Raw genomic sequence first — 19412 nt, 5'->3', positions numbered from 1 at the left:
AAAGTGTATATTTTCACTTCGTGGTCAAAAGTTGTCAACATGAAAATCATTAATTGCTTTCACTTTGTATTCTAAGAAATTAAAATGGAAAACGGAGAATATTTTTTTAATTTCTTATTTCTGGGTAAAGAGGAAAATTTACAGTCGTAAATGTAATTCATTGGAGAAAAATAAATTTTATGATGTTATTAAATATCTGACCTGACAAGTGTGAATAAATTTAAAAACAAATACATGTGCTAAGAGGAAAACTAATAAAACATTTTGATGTTGATAAACCAGTTATCTTCATGTTTAATACTGATTAATTAATGTTACAGTAATTATAATTTTTATATAACTATAAAAGAATTGATATAAACAATTTGCTTTCAGTGCTGTGCAAAATGATTTGTTTTCTCAAAGTTTCAATATTTTTTTTATGGTGTAAAATCATCTCCATGATTTCCTACTTTGATTTTTTGAAATTAATTAATTATTTTTAATTTCTTTTTACAGACTTACTCTGGACTTTTCTGCGTCGTGGTCAACCCCTACAAGAAATTGCCGATTTACACAGAAAAGATCATGGAACGATACAAAGGCATCAAGAGACACGAAGTACCCCCACATGTGTTCGCCATTACCGATACTGCCTACAGATCCATGTTGCAAGGTACGAAAAATAATATCCATAAAATTACTAATTTAAAGTTTCAGCAGAAAATTTTAATTCAATTCAACAATATAGAAATCGAAAATATCTTTGTTAGTTTTTGGTCTCTAAAACCAAGTACGCAAGGAACAAAGTTTTCGGATTTTGTCGTTTTCCAGGTTTAATTTGAAAAACCACACAAAAACATTTTGTGATCATTTTCTTGGTTCTTTTCAAATAATTTCATTACGTGTCATCTTTTAGCATCCTTCACCATTTTTATTTTTTCCTGGAGGTTGTATCTGCAATTTCTTTACAATTTTGCATTCAAATATTAATAGAAAATGGAAAAATTCGCATAATTTTTATAGCTTATTCTAATATAATTTAAAGTTTCACTAAAATTTTATTATTCCTTAATTTTTTGATACTTCATCGTACCTAGTAATAAAATTATTTACAAGTAAAATTTTTCATTTATAGTTTTTTTTGCAATTTTGTATTCAAAATTTTTCCATAAGTTAATAGAAAATGGACAAATAAAATTTTACCAAAATTGCAAGTAAATTGGGTACATTGGATTTGTTAATGAAATATATATACTAGTATTATTGGAAATAATGCTGAGTTTTCCCCGTAACTCTTGTATTTTTAACTTACAATTAGTAAGTTATATTTCCTTAAAATTTTGAGATTCATTTTTTATTAATCTAAAATATCTTAATATAAAATTGTAAACAAAAATTAAACCAATATTCTTGAAGAAGAAATGATTACTTTTCCAGTTTGAAATTCAAGAATTTAGTAGTGAAAAAAATAATAATTAAAAAAAGATAAATCCGATGATATTTGCAAATACACTGAAAATTTACTCCTTATTCAAGTAAAGAAGAAAAAATTATGGTACGAATTTATTTCCATGTTCTTCAAATAAAACATGGATAAAATCGAATTCTGAAAATTTCAAGTTTTTCAAAAATCCTAGAAAACAAGCACATACGCCCTCGATTTCTCTCCGAGTATCTAATTACGAGTATTATTCACTAAATTACCTACTCAATTCCATTTCCAACATTTTTTAACTGTTCTTTTTTGGTATTCGTTTTTGTTTATTCGAGTGTAATAAATTTCTTGTATACAGTATGTCCATCGTTGTGAGTAAGCTATCTAAGTAATATGAAATAAGGTAATTATGGTTTTTTCGTAACACAACTGAAACTTAACATCATATAAGAGTAGTAATACCTACTCTTTAGTATTTCAAAATATTTCTTGGGATCACTTTAAATTCTTCAAAAAATTAAACACTGTATATAAATAGGCCAATCATTATAGCTTTTTTGGGAAAAAAATACTATTAGAAGTTTCTCTGCGGAATATTGTTCACAAACGTGTTATAAACAAAATATCAAAAAATCAACTCGAGACTTGTTGGGAAAGTTTGTTAAAACGATGGTCAAAATTATGGAAAAGTGGTTTTTCAACTGGCGTAAAAAAACTGTTATTCATAGAGAAAAAAAGGTTTATACAAAAAAGGTAGGTATTAAATAAATCTGTAAAATAAGACAAGTCCTATTAAATTCCGATAATTTGTTTATGCGCAAGAGCTCAAAAATGGTCGAAATTGCCCGCTTTTTTCAATTGCTAATAATTAATGCAATTTTCATCGCAGACACTTCTAATTCAGGATTTTTTAAGCTTTTTGCACCCTTAATAAGTGGTAAAAATTTCAGCCCAAAAGCTTCATTAGCTTGGCGTTGGCGGAATTTGTTATCTAAGAAAATGCTATTTTCAATTAATTTTTCCCAAGCTCTCAGGCGTTGTAGGGTTTTGATCATTAGTTGTTTTTGTACCTAAATAGTTGTATTGACATATGCATTTACTGATAATTTAATTTTTCAAATTTAATTTGTTTAAAAATGACTGAAAAAATGTTAATATGTATTTATTACATCTTTTTTGTATAAACTTTTTTCACTATGAATAATAGCTTTTTACGTGAGTCAAAAAACCACTTTTCCATAACTTTGACCACTGTTAAAACAAAGTTTCCCAACTAGCCTCGAGTTGATTTTTTGATATTTTATTTATAACAGGTTTCCGAACAATATTCCGCAGAGAAACTTCTAATAGTATTTTTTCCCGAAACAGGCTCTTTCATGTCTATACTGACTGGGCTAAAAGTTAAGAACGTAGTAACATTTTTAAGAGTTTGAGGGCAAGTACGAATTTTTAAAAAAATTACATTTTCGCAGCAATTTACAAATAAAAATTTGTTCTTCAAGACACAACTGTATTAAAAAATAATATACGGGGTGTTATTCTCTCCAAAGTATTCAACCTAAACTGCATATTGTCCCTTAAAACAGGTAATTTTAATAATTTCGTACTTTTAATCCCTTTACATATATGTTTAAGGTCAGAAACTTTTTTTATATACAGTTGGTCCAAATCGTCCCATTTCTTTCTGGGATACCATGTACAAGGAACAAAATATATACAAAAGTGTATAATTTTTCTGGACGTAACTGCAGCGTTTCAATGATTTTGTCATAAAATTTCAAGATTACAAGAACACTATTTGTGACATTTTTAAAAATACCTCTTTTCTTAATGTTTCACGTTTACTTTAACATTGTAAGATTTTTCTCTGAATAAATTTTAATTTTAACAAAGTGCGTCTTTCTTGCAGAGAGAGAGGATCAGTCGATTTTGTGTACAGGAGAATCAGGTGCGGGTAAAACCGAGAATACCAAAAAAGTAATTCAGTATTTGGCCTATGTAGCTGCCTCAAAATCTCCCAAGGGCTCTGGTGCGGTAAGTACATTGCTCAATTAGAATCCCGGACATGTACATATTTATCTCGGTTTACTAGCTACCAATCGCTGTCTAGTGCATGGATCGTAGCATCCACATATTTTTTTATGAATATATAATTAGTAATGTTGCACATATATATTTATTATGACACTTCGTATATGGTGAATGTTTTTTCTAATTTCTATTTTCTTTGCATGGTTTCGTTTTGGGGATATACAGCAGAAAGACCTTATCGTAAGTAGTTTTTTATTTATTTAATTAGGTATTGCTTGCTTGTATTGTAAATAAAGACAGATTAGAGGTAAATAGGAAAGGTTTATAGTCTCTTTGCTTAGTGATAAAGGAAATCAAATATAAATGGATGATTGAAATTTTTTAGAGATGAATAAGCCATATTAACTCACTATTATATAGACTTATGAAAGATATATTGTTTTGTATATAGTTTTCTAAGTTTTCCACTACAAACTTTTACAATTTACTTATTTACCAAAAAATCGTCATACTTTATGGCAAAATGCATTCCTCTGAAGATAAAAAATATGCTGTTTTGGCAATTTCTTTGTAGGTAGTTTTAAAGACTCAAGTGTTCGTTGGAACACACTGTACAAAAAAATATTTACAAATCGTCTTATCCTGTATTCTTATTTTCTGTAATATATGCATATACATATTAGCTTAAATCACTTAAATCTTTACAGCTTGGCAAATTTCGTTTCAACCCAACATTAAATTCCGTATTGTTTCGTTCAGAATTTTTTTATTCATTAAATATTTTATTTTTATATTTTTTGTTTTGAAAAAAAAATTTGTCAAGTTGTAACACATTTTTATATAGAGTGAGCATACCAAAATTGTACTCTATTGGGATTCCATGTAAAAGTTTGAATACAATTGTATTTAACTTTTGAGAAAAAAATAGACGGATTAGATGAGTAATAAAATAATAAAAATTCTGTATGTACAAGGTTTGTCAATTTCGATTTCTTTGTGTTTTCTGAAGAGGTGGACAGAAAATGGATAAGGCGTGTCAGATTTTATTTTAGAGAAAAATTAAACTATGAAAACCACATCTAGATGGATGAATTTGTTTAAGAACTATAGGGAATTTTTTAATTTTGACCTTTTTTTGTGGTGGTGGATAACTTTTTATTCGTGTAAATTTTTGTTTTATTTGCAACATCTGTAGAATCCGACGACATTCACAATATTTTTCTACAACTTCAAACATATATATTTTTTAAAATCTACGCAAATGTGTGTAAAAACTATGTGAAATTGCCAACAACAAAATAATCAGCTGATGTTTTTTTTTTAATTCAACCATTTTATGATACAATTAAGTGGTCTATGTATTTTTTTTAATGATATATTGATGGCACTCTAATTGTACCGTGAAACAGTTGAATTACAGTTCTTGGTACACATGCACAAAAATGTTTTGTGTAAATATCATGTATTCATACATAGATAACCTAACTCAAAAGATGAAAATTAAAAAAAAAAATCAATACAAAAATTAAACATAAAAAAAATCAAAAATGAAAAGCATCCTCTCTCTCTTAAACAAATCAAGATATTGAGATGTGATTTACTTAATTAATTTTTTTTTAATCAAGCCAGACCTGTTTAATTTTTGTCTATCATACAGTATTTCCAAATACAGAGAAATTGCCGTCACTGCACTTTAAGGAGGTTTATCGGGTTTGGAGGTACGTCTAAAAGTCTAACGAGAGTTTCTGTATATTCGCTAGTGACTAAAGTAGTAAAGTAGTAAGCCTTTAGATTTGGCAACGTTGCACTTGACTGGCTTTGTTTGAATGCCTAAGCTTGAAATATACACCATATGTCACACCTGCGAATTTCAAACAATACGCTATGTCGAGAACCGCAGCGTTGCCGCTATCAAGCTTATGGACGTTAAGTTAATCAACAACAGTAGTTTGAAGAAGAATTATTATAATTTATATATCTTACAAGTACCTAATCGATTTCTACGAGCTGTCATATGGTTCCTTAGATATCGGTTTCCTATTTATACAAGTTGCTGTAGAAACTGTTTGTCAATTGCTGCGCATTCTAAGTGGAAAGACCAAAAAAATCTGCATTCTCATAAGACTGTACTAAATCGTGAAAAATTATTTTATTAATATCTCGTCTCTTAAGTATCCAAACTAGTCATAATTTTTTTGAGGATATTCTTCATATTAATAAGCTTATATTAATTTTTTTTATGAATATTTGTTCATCAATTCCAAATCAGATAAACCTCCTTAAACTTATTTTTATATTTTACAAATATTTTGCGCAACATGCAAAATGCCAAATGTATCCAAACCTTTTGCACAAATACCCAATATTAACATATAGCGAAATAGATTGATTAGAGTCTTCATTTACTGCTGATTAGATAATGCTCTATCTGTAATTGATGCCAGCATTATTTTTCTCTTATTTTACATGCGGTCAATGCCAGAGTCCTACAAGGGAATTTTCGGTATGTAAATTTGATGTTAGGCTAGCTGGCGCATAGTCTCATTGGTTACACATCATTTTTATGATACTTAACAACCTGGCTTAAAGAATAACCTACATTGTGCACATCTAACGACAGTTCGTTGTTTAGATATAAGACATGTCTTTGTCTACATAATTCTAATAAGCTTCAGAGTTATGTGTATTTTTTATTGCAGCTATGTTTTTCCTGGTTTTCATGCAGATATTTTCCTGCAACACATTACAATAGTTATATAAGTTTAAAAAAATATTATAATCTTCATCATTAGAATTCTGAAAAATTATCTATTCCCATCAATCAAACAAATGTATATCTCTCAATCAACAACATTTTCTACATTCTGATATAGTTGTTAACTAAAAATAGTACCTTTCCTTTTATTTGTTTTTTTATCATTTATATAAATATTGTAATGAAATAAAAACTAACATGTGTGCTTTAATTGGACACTTAGGATTCCGTTTTAACTGAGTATTTAATGTTTAGGGCGGATTGGAACAACAACTTCTTCAAGCAAATCCGATTTTAGAAGCATTTGGCAATGCGAAAACGATAAAGAACGACAACTCTTCAAGATTCGTAAGTAATATTTCTATGTATCCTAAGTTTTTGTACTTACCAAATCGTTTTTAGGGTAAATTTATCAGAATAAACTTCGACGCTTCTGGATATATTGCCGGTGCCAACATAGAAACCTATTTATTAGAAAAGTCCCGTGCCATAAGACAAGCCAAACATGAAAGAACCTTCCACATCTTCTACCAACTCTTGGCTGGTGCTTCTGAGGCCCAGAGAAGTAAGGATATATTTCTAAGTTAAACGAACTATTTTTAACTGTTTTTTTTTTTCTACAGAGGAGTTCATATTGGAAGACTCACGATCTTACAGTTTCCTCCGCGAAGACAATCACATCGTACCTGGAGTGGACGACGCAGCAGAATTCCAGGCTACCGTCAAGAGCATGAATATTATGGGAATGAACAATGAAGACTTCAGTGCCATCTTCCGCGTCGTGTCATCGGTGATGCTTTTTGGCAAAATGGAGTTCAAGCAAGACCGCAGCTCCGATCAGGCCACCCTTCCTGATAATACTGTTGCTCAAAAGATTGCTCATCTACTGGGACTGTCTGTTACCGACATGACCCGTGCCTTCCTGAAACCCAGAATCAAAGTAGGCCGTGATTTTGTAACTAAGAGCCAGACAAAAGAACAAGTAGAGTTTGCCGTGGAAGCCGTTTCCAAGGCTTGTTACGAGCGTATGTTTAAATGGTTAGTGACTAGAATAAATAGATCTCTTGGTAGGACTAAGAGACAAGGAGCTAGTTTCATAGGCATCCTTGATATAGCAGGTTTCGAGATATTCGAGTTGAACTCTTTTGAACAACTGTGTATTAATTACACCAACGAAAAGCTGCAGCAACTCTTCAATCACACCATGTTCATCTTGGAACAAGAGGAATATCAGAGGGAAGGCATAGAGTGGAAGTTTATCGATTTCGGTCTCGATTTACAACCAACGATTGATTTAATCGATAAACCAATGGGTATTATGGCTTTGTTGGACGAAGAGTGTTTGTTCCCGAAAGCAACCGACAAAACTTTTGTCGACAAACTCGTCAGTTCTCACTCGGTCCATCCAAAATTCAAGAAGAGCGATTTCCGTGGTGTGGCCGATTTCTCTATAATCCACTACGCAGGAAAAGTAGATTACTGCGCTAAGCAGTGGTTGATGAAGAACATGGATCCTCAAAATGAAAACGTTGTCTCTTTGTTACAAGCCTCTCAAGATCCTTTTGTGGTCCATATTTGGAAAGACGCGGAAAGCATAGGTCGTGCTAAGGGTATGTTCAGAACTGTGTCTTACCTATACAAGGAGCAACTGGCTAATCTTATGGTTACTCTACGTAACACCAACCCCAACTTTGTCCGTTGCATAATCCCAAATCACGACAAGAGGGCTGGTAAAATCGATGCACCCTTAGTCTTGGACCAACTCAGATGCAACGGTGTCCTTGAGGGTATCCGTATTTGTCGCCAAGGTTTCCCTAACAGGATACCTTTCCAAGAGTTCAGGCAACGTTACGAACTGTTAACGCCGAACGTTATAAACAAAGGTTTCATGGATGGCAAGAAAGCTTGCGAAACGATGATCAGGACTCTAGAACTCGACAAGAACCTGTACCGTATCGGGCAATCCAAGATCTTCTTTAGGGCCGGAGTTTTGGCTCACCTTGAGGAAGAAAGGGATTATAAAATTACTGACCTCATTGTCAACTTCCAAGCGTTCTGCAGAGGTTTCTTGTCTAGACGTAATTACCAAAAGAGGGTTCAACAACTCAATGCCATTCGCATCATTCAAAGAAACTGCTCGGCTTATCTTAAACTGAGAAATTGGCAATGGTGGAGGTTGTATACTAAGGTAAAACCATTGCTGGAGGTGACTAAGCAAGAAGAAAAATTGATGCAGAAAGAAGATGAACTCAAACAGGTTAAAGACAAACTAGAGCACCACATTAAAACTGCGCAAGAATACGAGAAGAAATATCAGCAAGCGCAAGATGAAAAAATTGTACTTCAAGAGCAGTTGCAAGCAGAAGTTGAGTTGTGTGCCGAGGCTGAAGAAATGAGGGCCAGGTTAACCGCACGCAAAATGGAACTGGAAGAAATCCTTCATGATCTCGAAGCTAGAATTGAAGAAGAAGAAGAACGTACAAACACCTTGAACAACGAGAAGAAAAGATTACAACAAACCATAACCGACTTAGAGGAGCAATTAGAGGAAGAAGAAGGTGCTAGGCAAAAAATTCAGTTGGAGAAAGTCCAGTGTGACAATAAAATCAAAAAGCTGGAAGAGGATCTTGCCCTGAGTGACGACACTAATCAGAAGTTATTGAAGGAAAAGAAATTGTTGGAGGAACGCAGCAACGACTTAAGTCAGGCTTTAGCCGAAGAAGAAGAAAAAGCCAAACACCTGGCTAAACTGAAAACTAGACATGAATCTACAATTGCAGAATTAGAAGAACGTCTCTTGAAAGACCACCAACAGAGACAAGAAACCGATAGGTCTAAGAGGAAAGTTGAAACAGAAGTTAACGATTTAAAGGAACAATTGAATGAAAAGCGTACCCAAATTGAGGAATTACAACTACAATTGGGTAAAAGGGAAGAAGAACTCGCCCAAGCGATGGTTAAAGTAGATGAGGAAAGCGCTTCAAAAGCTCAGTCCCAAAAAGCTCTAAGAGAATTAGAGAGCCAGCTTATTGAACTTCAAGAAGACCTTGAAGCAGAAAAGGCTGCTAGAAGCAAAGCCGAAAAAATGAAGAGAGACTTGAATGAAGAACTCGAAGCTCTTAAGAACGAGTTACTGGATTCTCTCGACACAACTGCCGCTCAACAAGAGCTACGATCCAAGAGGGAACAGGAATTGGCAACTCTAAAGAAGACTCTGGAAGAGGAAACTCAAGTTCATGAAGTTACACAAGCCGAGATGAGGCATAAACATACACAGGAGCTTACTTCTATCAACGAGCAGCTTGAAAATCTTAAGAAAGCTAAGACTAACCTTGAAAAAGCTAAACAAGCTTTGGAAGCCGAAAACGCTGACCTTGCCAGTGAATTACGAAACGTCGGTGCAAGCAGACAGGAAGGTAAGACTAATTAAAAAAAGAATCACGCAGTGCAATCTTAAATAATTTTTTTCTGTAGGTGAAAGAAGGCGCAAACAAGCTGAGAATCAAGTGGCTGAATTGTCTTCCAAACTGGCCGAAGTAGATCGGGCCCGAACTGAATTACAAGAAAAAACTATTAAGTTACAGCAAGAAGTTGAAAATGTATTGCAACAGTTAGAAGAAGCAGAACTTAAGTGAGTAACAATTAATTTCAATGTGGTCATAAATAAAGTAACATATTTTCAGAGCTTCAGCTGCCAATAAGAATCAAGCAACTATTGAATCCCACTTTGCTGAAGCCCAGGCTGCTCTAGAAGAAGAAACACGCCAGAAGTTAGCTCTTAGTTCGAAACTAAGACAGCTAGAGTCGGAAAAGGAGAACCTCCTTGAACAGATGGAGGAAGAAGAAGAAGCTAAAAAGAATCTCGAAAAGCAAGTAAGTACAAAATACTGTTTCATGTCTCCTTTATATGGGTGTTTTAAGGATAACTCTGTCTGACAAAAAAAAATTAAAAAATAAACAAATGCCTCGCCTACAAAAAAATTTTAATGAAACATCACTATTAACAATAAAACTTGAATATTACAATTTTACCCACATTAGACAAATACTAAAATAGAAGAGACTTAATTTTGCAAGAATGACAGTTAAGAAACAACTAATTTTATCGCGAACAGTAGACGTATTAATTGATTTCTTTCATTCATCTCCACTGTTTAACTTTCTGCAACTTTCAAATATACTGATGTTCAAATAATGATGTTTATTATTAAAATATACTTTTTTCTGCTATTTCTTAAGCTTAAGCCTAAGCTTAAGGTAAAATTGAAGCAATCGGCTTCTTTTACCAAGACCCATTCGAAATAAATCTCCCAAGTTTATAAACACCCTTACATTTATGCAAGCTGCAAGTAACTACTGTTATTTAAATGTGAATGGTATTTTAGATAGCCACCCTAAGCATCCAACTTACCGAAGCAAAGAAGAAGGCAGAAGACGAAGCTGAGCAGGCCTCTATATTAGAAGAAAGCAAGAAGAAACTCGCTAAAGATTTAGAAGCTCTTCAGAGGCAAGTCGAAGAATTGACCGCTGCGAACGACAAACTTGAGAGAAGCAAGAAGAAAATCGCAGCTGAATTGGAGGATGCCAACATCGACCTTGAGACTCAGAGGCAGAAGGTTTCCGAACTTGAAAAGAAACAAAAGAACTTTGACAAGATCCTAGCAGAAGAGAAAGCGGTTAGCGAACAGTTGGCCGCAGAAAAAGATGCAGCGGAAAAAGAGGCCCGTGACAAAGAAACTTTAGTATTATCTGTAAAACGTGAATTGGATGAGTCCAACGTTAAAATTGAAGAGCTGGAACGTGTACGAAGACAGTTGCAAGCCGAACTAGACGAACTAGTGAATAATCAAGGCACGGCCGATAAAAACGTTCACGAACTGGAAAAAGCCAAGAGATCATTAGAAAGTCAATTGGCTGAACTCAGAGCCCAGAACGAAGAACTTGAGGATGAGCTTCAGCTCACCGAAGATGCCAAACTTAGGTTAGAAGTCAACATGCAGGCCCTTAGGGCGCAATTCGAGAGAGACATTCAGGCTAAAGAGGAACAAGCTGAAGAAAAGCGTAGAGGCATTGTGAAGCAATTGAGAGACCTTGAAGCTGAGTTAGATGAAGAAAGGAAACAACGAGCCGCAGCCGTTAGTGGAAAGAAGAAGCTCGAAGGTATTAAATTATTTTTTGTTGTTTGTTTATGTTATATTAACATTTTCCTTTGCTTTTAGGTGATATCAAGGAACTAGAAAGCCAAATTGAATTACACTGCAAAGTGAAAGAAGATGCTCTGAAACAGTTGAAGAAGTCACAGCAGCAGTGCAAGGAAGCAATAAGGGACTCGGAAGAATGTCGGGCTGCTAGAGATGAATACGCAGCTTCATGCAAAGAAGCCGAAAGGAAAGTTAAGACCCTTGAAGCTGAAGTTCTTCAACTTACGGAAGATGTTTCTAGTGCGGAAAGAGCTAGGAGGGCAGCTGAAGCTGAACGGGATGAATTGCTAGAAGAGATAAACAGCAGCAATAATAAGGGTACGTTATTACACGAAATGTGAATGTGGTGTATTCTGAAAATTATTCTATTCTAGGAAGTTTATTAATCGACGAAAAACGACGATTGGAAGCTAGAATCGCAACTCTTGAAGAGGAGATCGAAGAGGAGCAAAGCAATAACGAAATTCTCCAGGATAGGACTAGAAAGGCTCAGCTTACTATAGAACAATTAACCGCGGAGTTATCGAGTGAAAGGTCGGCTTCTCAGAAACAAGAATCCCACAGGTTGCTGCTTGAAAGGCAGAACAAGGACCTGAAAGCAAAACTTGCCGAACTTGAAACCGCCCAAAGGACAAAGACTAAGGCGACGATAGCTGCACTTGAAAGCAAGATTTCTAACTTCGAGGAACAATTGGAGGTAAGTTATTTTTTTCTAATTTGTGGTTCAATTTTGATGTGATATATAAAAGCAATCGTGCAGAGGAGTATCACTATAAAAATTTAACTGTTTTCAAATATGAAACCATTTTTCTACTCAATACTTTAAAAAGTTAAAAGTACTTGAATATGTGGTTACGATGAATTTTGTAACTTTAAAACTTTCAGTGTCAGTGTGTTCCGAAAATGATCCTTCAAATCGTTCTCAAACAAACTTTTGTGGTTTATAAGTTCAGTAATTAGAAATCACACCGATTGTGTAATAATAATTACATGCCCTTAAAATTTGCCGAAAAAAATCGAACTACCCTCCATACTTTTGAAATTACTTTTTATATGTCTAGTGGATTAATAATATTTTGTGCTTCATCTTAGGTTGAGGCAAAAGAACGTCTCGTGCAACAGAAGACCAATAGGAAACTGGACAAGAAGATAAAGGAGCTGGTTATGCAGCTTGAAGACGAACGTCGTCACGCCGATCAGTATAAAGAGCAAGTCGAGAAGGGCAATACGAGGGTGAAGGCCCTCAAGCGTCAACTAGACGAAGCCGAGGAAGAGATCACCAGAGAAAAAGCACAAAAACGCAAGGCACAAAGGGAATGCGAGGATATGCTCGAGTCTCACGAGTCCATGACACGTGAGATCAATAACCTTAAGAGCAAATTGAGGTGAGTTTTTTAAATGATGGTGATGGCAATAATAAATAATGTTGACAACTTTTTGTAGCAAGACACATGGAAATTTGTTTTTGAAATTGCTTTTTAAAATAATTTTGGTTCATTATAAAAAATAATTTAAAAACATTGATTGTTAAATAATTTCAACTTTGTACCAATATATAAAAATTTGTTTTACTAAAAAGTTAAGATGGCTTTTTTTAAAGTATAAAACATTTTTGAAATTGGAATTCCCATTAGCCAAAAAAAATTAATTTCTTTTATGCAACTATGATTGTAAAATATATACAGAATGTATCAGAAATAGGTGCCAAAATTTTAACTACTACAACTACCTTATTATAAGCAACAATGTTGTCTATTTTTTTTTCAAAAGCGTATTAAGATATTTTTTAATTTAAAATTTTTATCTGTCACTGAAGCAAAATGTTTAGTCGAGTTAATAACAAACAAAAATGAGAAATAATTAATGTTATTTAAGCAAAAAATCTTAATATAGTGAATCAGTATATAAAATATTTGCGTAAGTCACATAAATATTTCTTTAATCAATTGGCATTTCATTAGTGTTATTTTATTGGTTCCAAAATATTGACAAAAGGTTTAATTTTCAAAACAATTTATTAGACAAGAGTTGCTTTTCATGAGTTTAATTGCATTGTTAAAATTTTACCACTTATATTTGGAACATCCTGTATGTATTATCCCAACATTTTTTTTGGTTGTTACCTGATAGACCTAGAAAAATAGCCCAAGTTGTTTTTGCCAATATTTAAATACTGAAGAATTAAAAAAATTGCAAGGTTTAAAAATTCAAGGCATGCGACATCAGTTGCTTTAATTGTAGCAACCAATGAAATAGAAAGCTTCATAAAATTCTAGTACCGCATTGTCTACTATTTTAACATCTTTTTGAAAACTATAAAGGTTTCTTTTTAGTGTCTGACGTTTTTGTAGTTTTATCAGTGGCAGCTCGTAACATTGAGAATAGGTACAGCGTATACATCGAATGACTAAAAAAAAAAAAACGCCGCTGGCAAAAATTTTTAAATTTTCAAGGTCAAGCAGCTTTAAATGAATCTGGAAGTTTTTAGTTGCATTTGCAATATTACCGAAAAATTGACTCGTGAAAAGGATTTTCATTTAGATTTTAAAAAAAATAGAAATATTAGTTCGACTTGTGGACTTCTGCGAACATTAACGCACATCGTACATGTTCCAAAGAAGCTTTGTGGTTAAGACAGCCAAAATTGTTAAATCCCTTCTTATTCAAGACGCCCGACTTTACACCCACAGTTAAATATAGAAAAGTTTTTTAAATGAACACTTCCACACAACCACTTATACTCCAAATACCATTCATTCCGAAACTTTCGAACGTACATGTTGTCTTTTGACTTTCCCTTTTTTCCATATCGAGTGACTAAGGCACAGGTCTCTCGCAATTTTAAAAATCCTTTTTGTCCTCAATTTTCCATCTGGAAAATGGCGTTTCCAATAAAATACATACTGGATCATAGGAAACATTTCTACAATGATTATACACAACAAATATTAACAAAGAACTGTTATAACCGTGCACTGCACAAAGGCAGGCGATGGGCAAGCACGATGCTGCTTCAATTTCTGCGTCACTCGTTCCCCCATGCCGTAGTTTAATAGCGTATTGGTCGCCTCATTGCCATGACAACCGCCGTAAACGAAAAGAAACAGAATACAGACTGATTTCAATCTACATCACTTGCGTATACTATACGTTGTATGGTCCGAGGTTGATAATCGTGCTCAACGAAGGCAATGTTTTTTTAGAAGGTGTTCACCGCGCAACTATTCTATTTATTTCTGCGTATTAAACAAACAAACGCAATACATTTTCAATATAAATGCCTAAATTATAAAATTTATATAAAATTAAAAATAATTTTAAATTGCACAACCAAACGGAAATTTTAGGTGAAGCGGTGTGTGACTTGTGTCACCTGATGAGCCGCCACTGAGTTTTATGATGTTTTTGAATTGTGTTGTAATAGTTGTACATTGTCAGTGGCGCGAAACATACGGGTAGACAAGGTAGACATTAAATTTTAAGTATTTCAAACACTTTTCGGTTACCAAAAAATTCCTAAAAAAGAAACTATTGGATTTTTTTCAGTATTATTAAATATGTGAATAAAAGAAATATGTAGGGTTTACCTGTTCCTTACACCATCCTATGTTCAAGAAATATAGGATCTTAAATATGTGCACTAAAAAATAATTTTATTAGATAGTTGTCAACGTTATTTATTAATTTTGTGGTGTTGGGATTCTTTATGGACACATGTTACTTTGCAGCCTTAAGTGATTGTATGGGATAAGATCTTCTGTGCTGAAGTAAATTTTGGTATGTGGTTAATAGCTGTGTGCTGCTGAAATTTGTATTTATGGTATTGGCTTTTAACATTTTTAATTGGCTGCGGATATGGTATATAATTTAAGTAATATTTTCTTTCACAAAATTATTTTGTTTCACAATAAATGATAAATACTAAATTGTAAAGAAATTTGAAAAAGTTACCTTTGTGCCACATATCTGGATGTACATTAAAAGTAATAATAAACACAAGTAAACTGAATAATTCATTGTTATTTTAAGCATATCTCAGATAACTTGCTTACCTGCTTTTACAACAAACGAACAAATCCAGACCAGTTTGCCAGAAACGATAAAGAAAATGTGGGGGGTTTCGTTTGAAATTAAGTAAGTTAGTATGTAATTGTGTTTTTTTTTAAGTTTTTGCAGAAAGACCCCCACCAGTAAATAATAAAATGCAGTGCCTCACAGTGTTAAACTTATAAAAAATAATCGCATTAATGATCTAAAGAATATCTAAATAGTACCGAGGTCTTCAATATGATATAGAGCCGTTTATGAGGGCAAAATTCTGCTACAATTTATTTAGATGTTCTCTAGGCCATGTAATGTAAAATGCATGTGAAATTAAAAAAGTTTGTGATTACTTAACACATATATTTTTCTTCCACCACATACTAATTATTTTAACTTATAAGAAGTTGTATATAAGTCTAATCTAACAGAAACAACTTGATAGCTATATTTTGTATTCTTTTAGTCTGAATATTTCACTTTATAGTCCAGTGCTTGTTATTGGACTAATTACAAATTAAAAAAAAATAAATGTAAGCGTGGTACGCTAAGGAACATACACTGAGTTACTAGAATTACTGTAATCCCATTACTTACAAGGAAGGTTATCGAAGTGTCAGTCACCGATTTCTATGAAATCTCGCTGTGTTGTAGAGGACAAAAAAATTCCAGGCCTTTTTTTTTTTTAAAGGGGTTAAAAGGCCCTTTTAAGTTTTCCCCCCAAAACTTGTTGTGTACTTTTTTTTTTTTTTTTGCCCTTTTGGATTTTTTTTTTTCTCTCTCCGCTATTTTATAACACAAAAACACAACACAAATTTTTTTATAGACGGAGATTTTTTTTGAAAACTGTTTTTTCTCTTTTTAATGTTTTTTTTGAGAGAAGAGAATATGTGTCTCATTTCATTGGATTCGATGACTGACACTTTGATAACCTTCCTTGTTAGTGATAATAATACAAGTTATAGATGTGAATTCGTATGGAAATACGAACATACAAAATCATTAAAATTCTTAATATGTATATTATTCGCATGCAACGTTCATTAAATTGAACACAAATTCTTGGTAAGACAGCATCATGATCAAAGTTGATGTAAAGTTTAAATTTTACAAAAACTTAGTTATGTGCATAATATTAATGAAAATAATAATCAGCTGGCCTATGTGAGGGGAAAACTCTTCAGCTGACCGTGAAACTCTCAAAAACGCACGGCCCGCTACCTGCTTGAATAAAAGTTAATGACCTCAGCTGAAGGCTATTCACCACGACACGTGCTCACCTGTAACTTGTTTTTATAACGCACATCTTCTATACCATCATTACAATCGATTTCGCGTTTGGTACCTAACCTATTAAAAACTTTTTTAATATGATTTTCATACCTGTTTATACGCGCAGCTGAAGCGTTTTCCACCGGCATTTTTTCAACTGAAAGTGATTATTTTTTCATTTATTGTTATAAACATGACATTTAAGAAACAACTAATTTTAACGCGAGCAGTAGATATGCTGTTTAAACAAAAACAGCCAACAAAAAATATTCAGACAATACTGGTGTTTTTTGTTGCACATCTACTGTTTTCACTCTCTGCACCAAATAGTTTTTGCCGAAAATGTGTAAATCTTTCTTTAAATCATATGCTTTTGAAACTTCTGGGCAATTTTTTAGAAATTGGCCCCTTTTATGCAATATTTAGCTTTCTTCCATTAAAAATAAATCTCCAAATTTATAATCACTATGTGTATTTGCTTATTCAAAATTCAGTGAACAAAAAAAATTGTATAACATTTAATAAATTCTTTGAATTTGAATTAGAAACAGTTTAAAAAAGGAATTGCAAGTTGAAAACTAAGTCTTTCATCATGCTCCTCAGATATTTTTCTTAAGCAAAATGAAGTTTAAAAGCAGAAACCAACAATCATGTTTCTTTTTATGTAAATTTATGAGTCGCCAAATTTTTAAATTAAGCTAACAAAATATTTTGCTTGCTCAGAATTTTTTTAATCCTTAGAAGAAGAAAGAAGAAAAAGACTAGAAGGATTTAAATGTGACATCAGAAGGACATAAAAACAATATATGTAAATAAAAGATAACAAAATGTGTTGAGTTATTTAATATTTTGTTATGTGAGCAAGTTTAAAGATCAAGACATTTTTTTTCCATGAACTATCCTGTATCATTTGAAATTAAAACTAGAATGGAACATTTAAAAATATGTATGTCTTCGTAAAAAAAGTTAGATAACATCTTTCTACTATATATCTATTTATAAAATTATTGTTAGCATGTTTGGATTCTCTCATGTTTGTGTTAAAAATTTAATATTACATTTAGACTACTTTTAATTTTTGCGATTTACCAGCATGCACCCTCTTTATATAGTAGTGATTCAACGGCATTGCTAAATCGCAAACATGAAAATGGTTAACATACAATTTTTAACATAAACAATGTTGAAATTGTTTTCCTTATAGAATTAAAAGTCATTAAAAAGTATATTTTTCTTCCTATGCTGATTAGTGGTTACTGTCTTATAAATTAATGTACATTAATTGTTCAAAAACTATTCTGTTTGTTCAGTTCTAATCTGGAACTGTAATTTATTCTGCAATTTACAGGCGAGGCACAATGGGTCTATCAACATCCCGTTTAAGTTCCACCAAACGTGGTTCTATCCAGACCAGTGGAAATGGATCTGGTGATGATTCAACCACACAAGACGAGGCCATGGATGGAGACGACGCTCCAAATTAAATATATTTATGCTTCACTTAACTATTACAACTTAATTTTATTAATTATAATTATTATTTGCGCATATTTACTATTATAGCAAAATTTCAAGTAAACCAAACTGCTTTTTTGTATATATTTGTGTCTAGTACTTAGCGGGTGTTTTACAGAAAATAGGCATTTCTTTTATTCCAAAAATAAAATTTGTATAAAAATTGTTTTGAATCGAAAGACAGTCTACAGGGTAGAGGATATTAATTGTTACTATTTTCTATTTTATAAACAAATATTTCTCTGTAAAACACTGATTTTGGTTATTTTGATAATAAATCTGCTTTTTCTTTTTTATATAAATAGTGTTAATTGTACTTTTTATGTTTTAATTCATTTCCATTTTATATATACGTTTATAACTGTGTTAAATTCGTTGGTAATCCTCCGATTGTGGCATTCCGCGTTTTTATCCATTTAGTTATGATTCTCTTAATCAAATGACAAGTATTTTGCGGAAAAGCTGCAATCACTAAATACATGTACCAGTTTTGCATTATCGTGTCAAGTATGATTTTTTTTTCAATATTGCTAATGAACACTAGTATAGAAGTAAATTAACCTTTTGATACAGAATATTTTGTAGAATATGTATTTTGTAAAGACATCTATTTTAAGCTAACATCATTTTGATATGCATGTTTTTGTATAAACAATTTCTTGCATTTTGTATATATTATATTGGGTTCAGGGCTCATTTAACTATTATGTAACAAGTTAAATAAAATTATTTAAGATACGACATACAGAATTTCAGTTTCAGTAATATATTCGATTCTAGGATTCTTCTACACTGATCTCCATTTAAAGTCATTTAATTTTATAATGATATCTTGCTTATGGGAGATCATATTATATAAGAAAAAATAAGGGATAACATTGTAAGTTTATCGATTTTGTAGCTTATGTCAAGGTGTTTTTTTAAAAATTATAATTAACTTTTATTGATTGTCTTATAAGAGCAATTGCATTATCGTTGCCAGATTGACACTTTTTCGTAATTTTACGTGTTCATGTAAAAAAAAATAACTTCTGATAAATGAGGGGACCAAATAATCGTACACCATTTTTTAAAAATACAGAATTTATTTTTTCGGGTTGAAAACATTGGTTGCCTTTGAAGTACTCTTCATTAATACTAATACATTGATTCAAACATTTTTTCTACTGCGCGAAACACC

General features: G+C 32.4%; 1 protein-coding gene across 1 annotated transcript in view; it reads left to right on the top strand.

Moving 5' to 3' along the window:
* The window catches only part of LOC108910073 (myosin heavy chain, non-muscle), a 176147-nt gene extending 157174 nt beyond the window's left edge, over positions 1 to 18973 (top strand). Inside the window, exons 2-14 of the mRNA XM_018714569.2 lie at positions 499 to 655; positions 3327 to 3451; positions 3674 to 3688; positions 6459 to 6551; positions 6606 to 6768; positions 6827 to 9619; positions 9678 to 9834; positions 9887 to 10076; positions 10589 to 11363; positions 11423 to 11722; positions 11779 to 12101; positions 12497 to 12789; positions 18066 to 18973. Coding sequence (XP_018570085.1) covers positions 499 to 655; positions 3327 to 3451; positions 3674 to 3688; positions 6459 to 6551; positions 6606 to 6768; positions 6827 to 9619; positions 9678 to 9834; positions 9887 to 10076; positions 10589 to 11363; positions 11423 to 11722; positions 11779 to 12101; positions 12497 to 12789; positions 18066 to 18201 — 5520 coding nt within the window. The 3' untranslated portion in view covers positions 18202 to 18973. The remainder of the gene's footprint in view (positions 1 to 498; positions 656 to 3326; positions 3452 to 3673; positions 3689 to 6458; positions 6552 to 6605; positions 6769 to 6826; positions 9620 to 9677; positions 9835 to 9886; positions 10077 to 10588; positions 11364 to 11422; positions 11723 to 11778; positions 12102 to 12496; positions 12790 to 18065) is intronic.
* Positions 18974 to 19412: the final 439 nt, after the last annotated feature.

This window comes from Anoplophora glabripennis, unplaced genomic scaffold (genome assembly GCF_000390285.2).
Source record: "Anoplophora glabripennis isolate ALB-LARVAE unplaced genomic scaffold, Agla_2.0 scaffold352, whole genome shotgun sequence".
Classification (NCBI taxonomy): domain Eukaryota; kingdom Metazoa; phylum Arthropoda; class Insecta; order Coleoptera; family Cerambycidae; genus Anoplophora; species Anoplophora glabripennis.
Note: the sequence above shows the minus strand (reverse complement) of the source record. Positions and strands in the feature narration are given on the sequence as shown.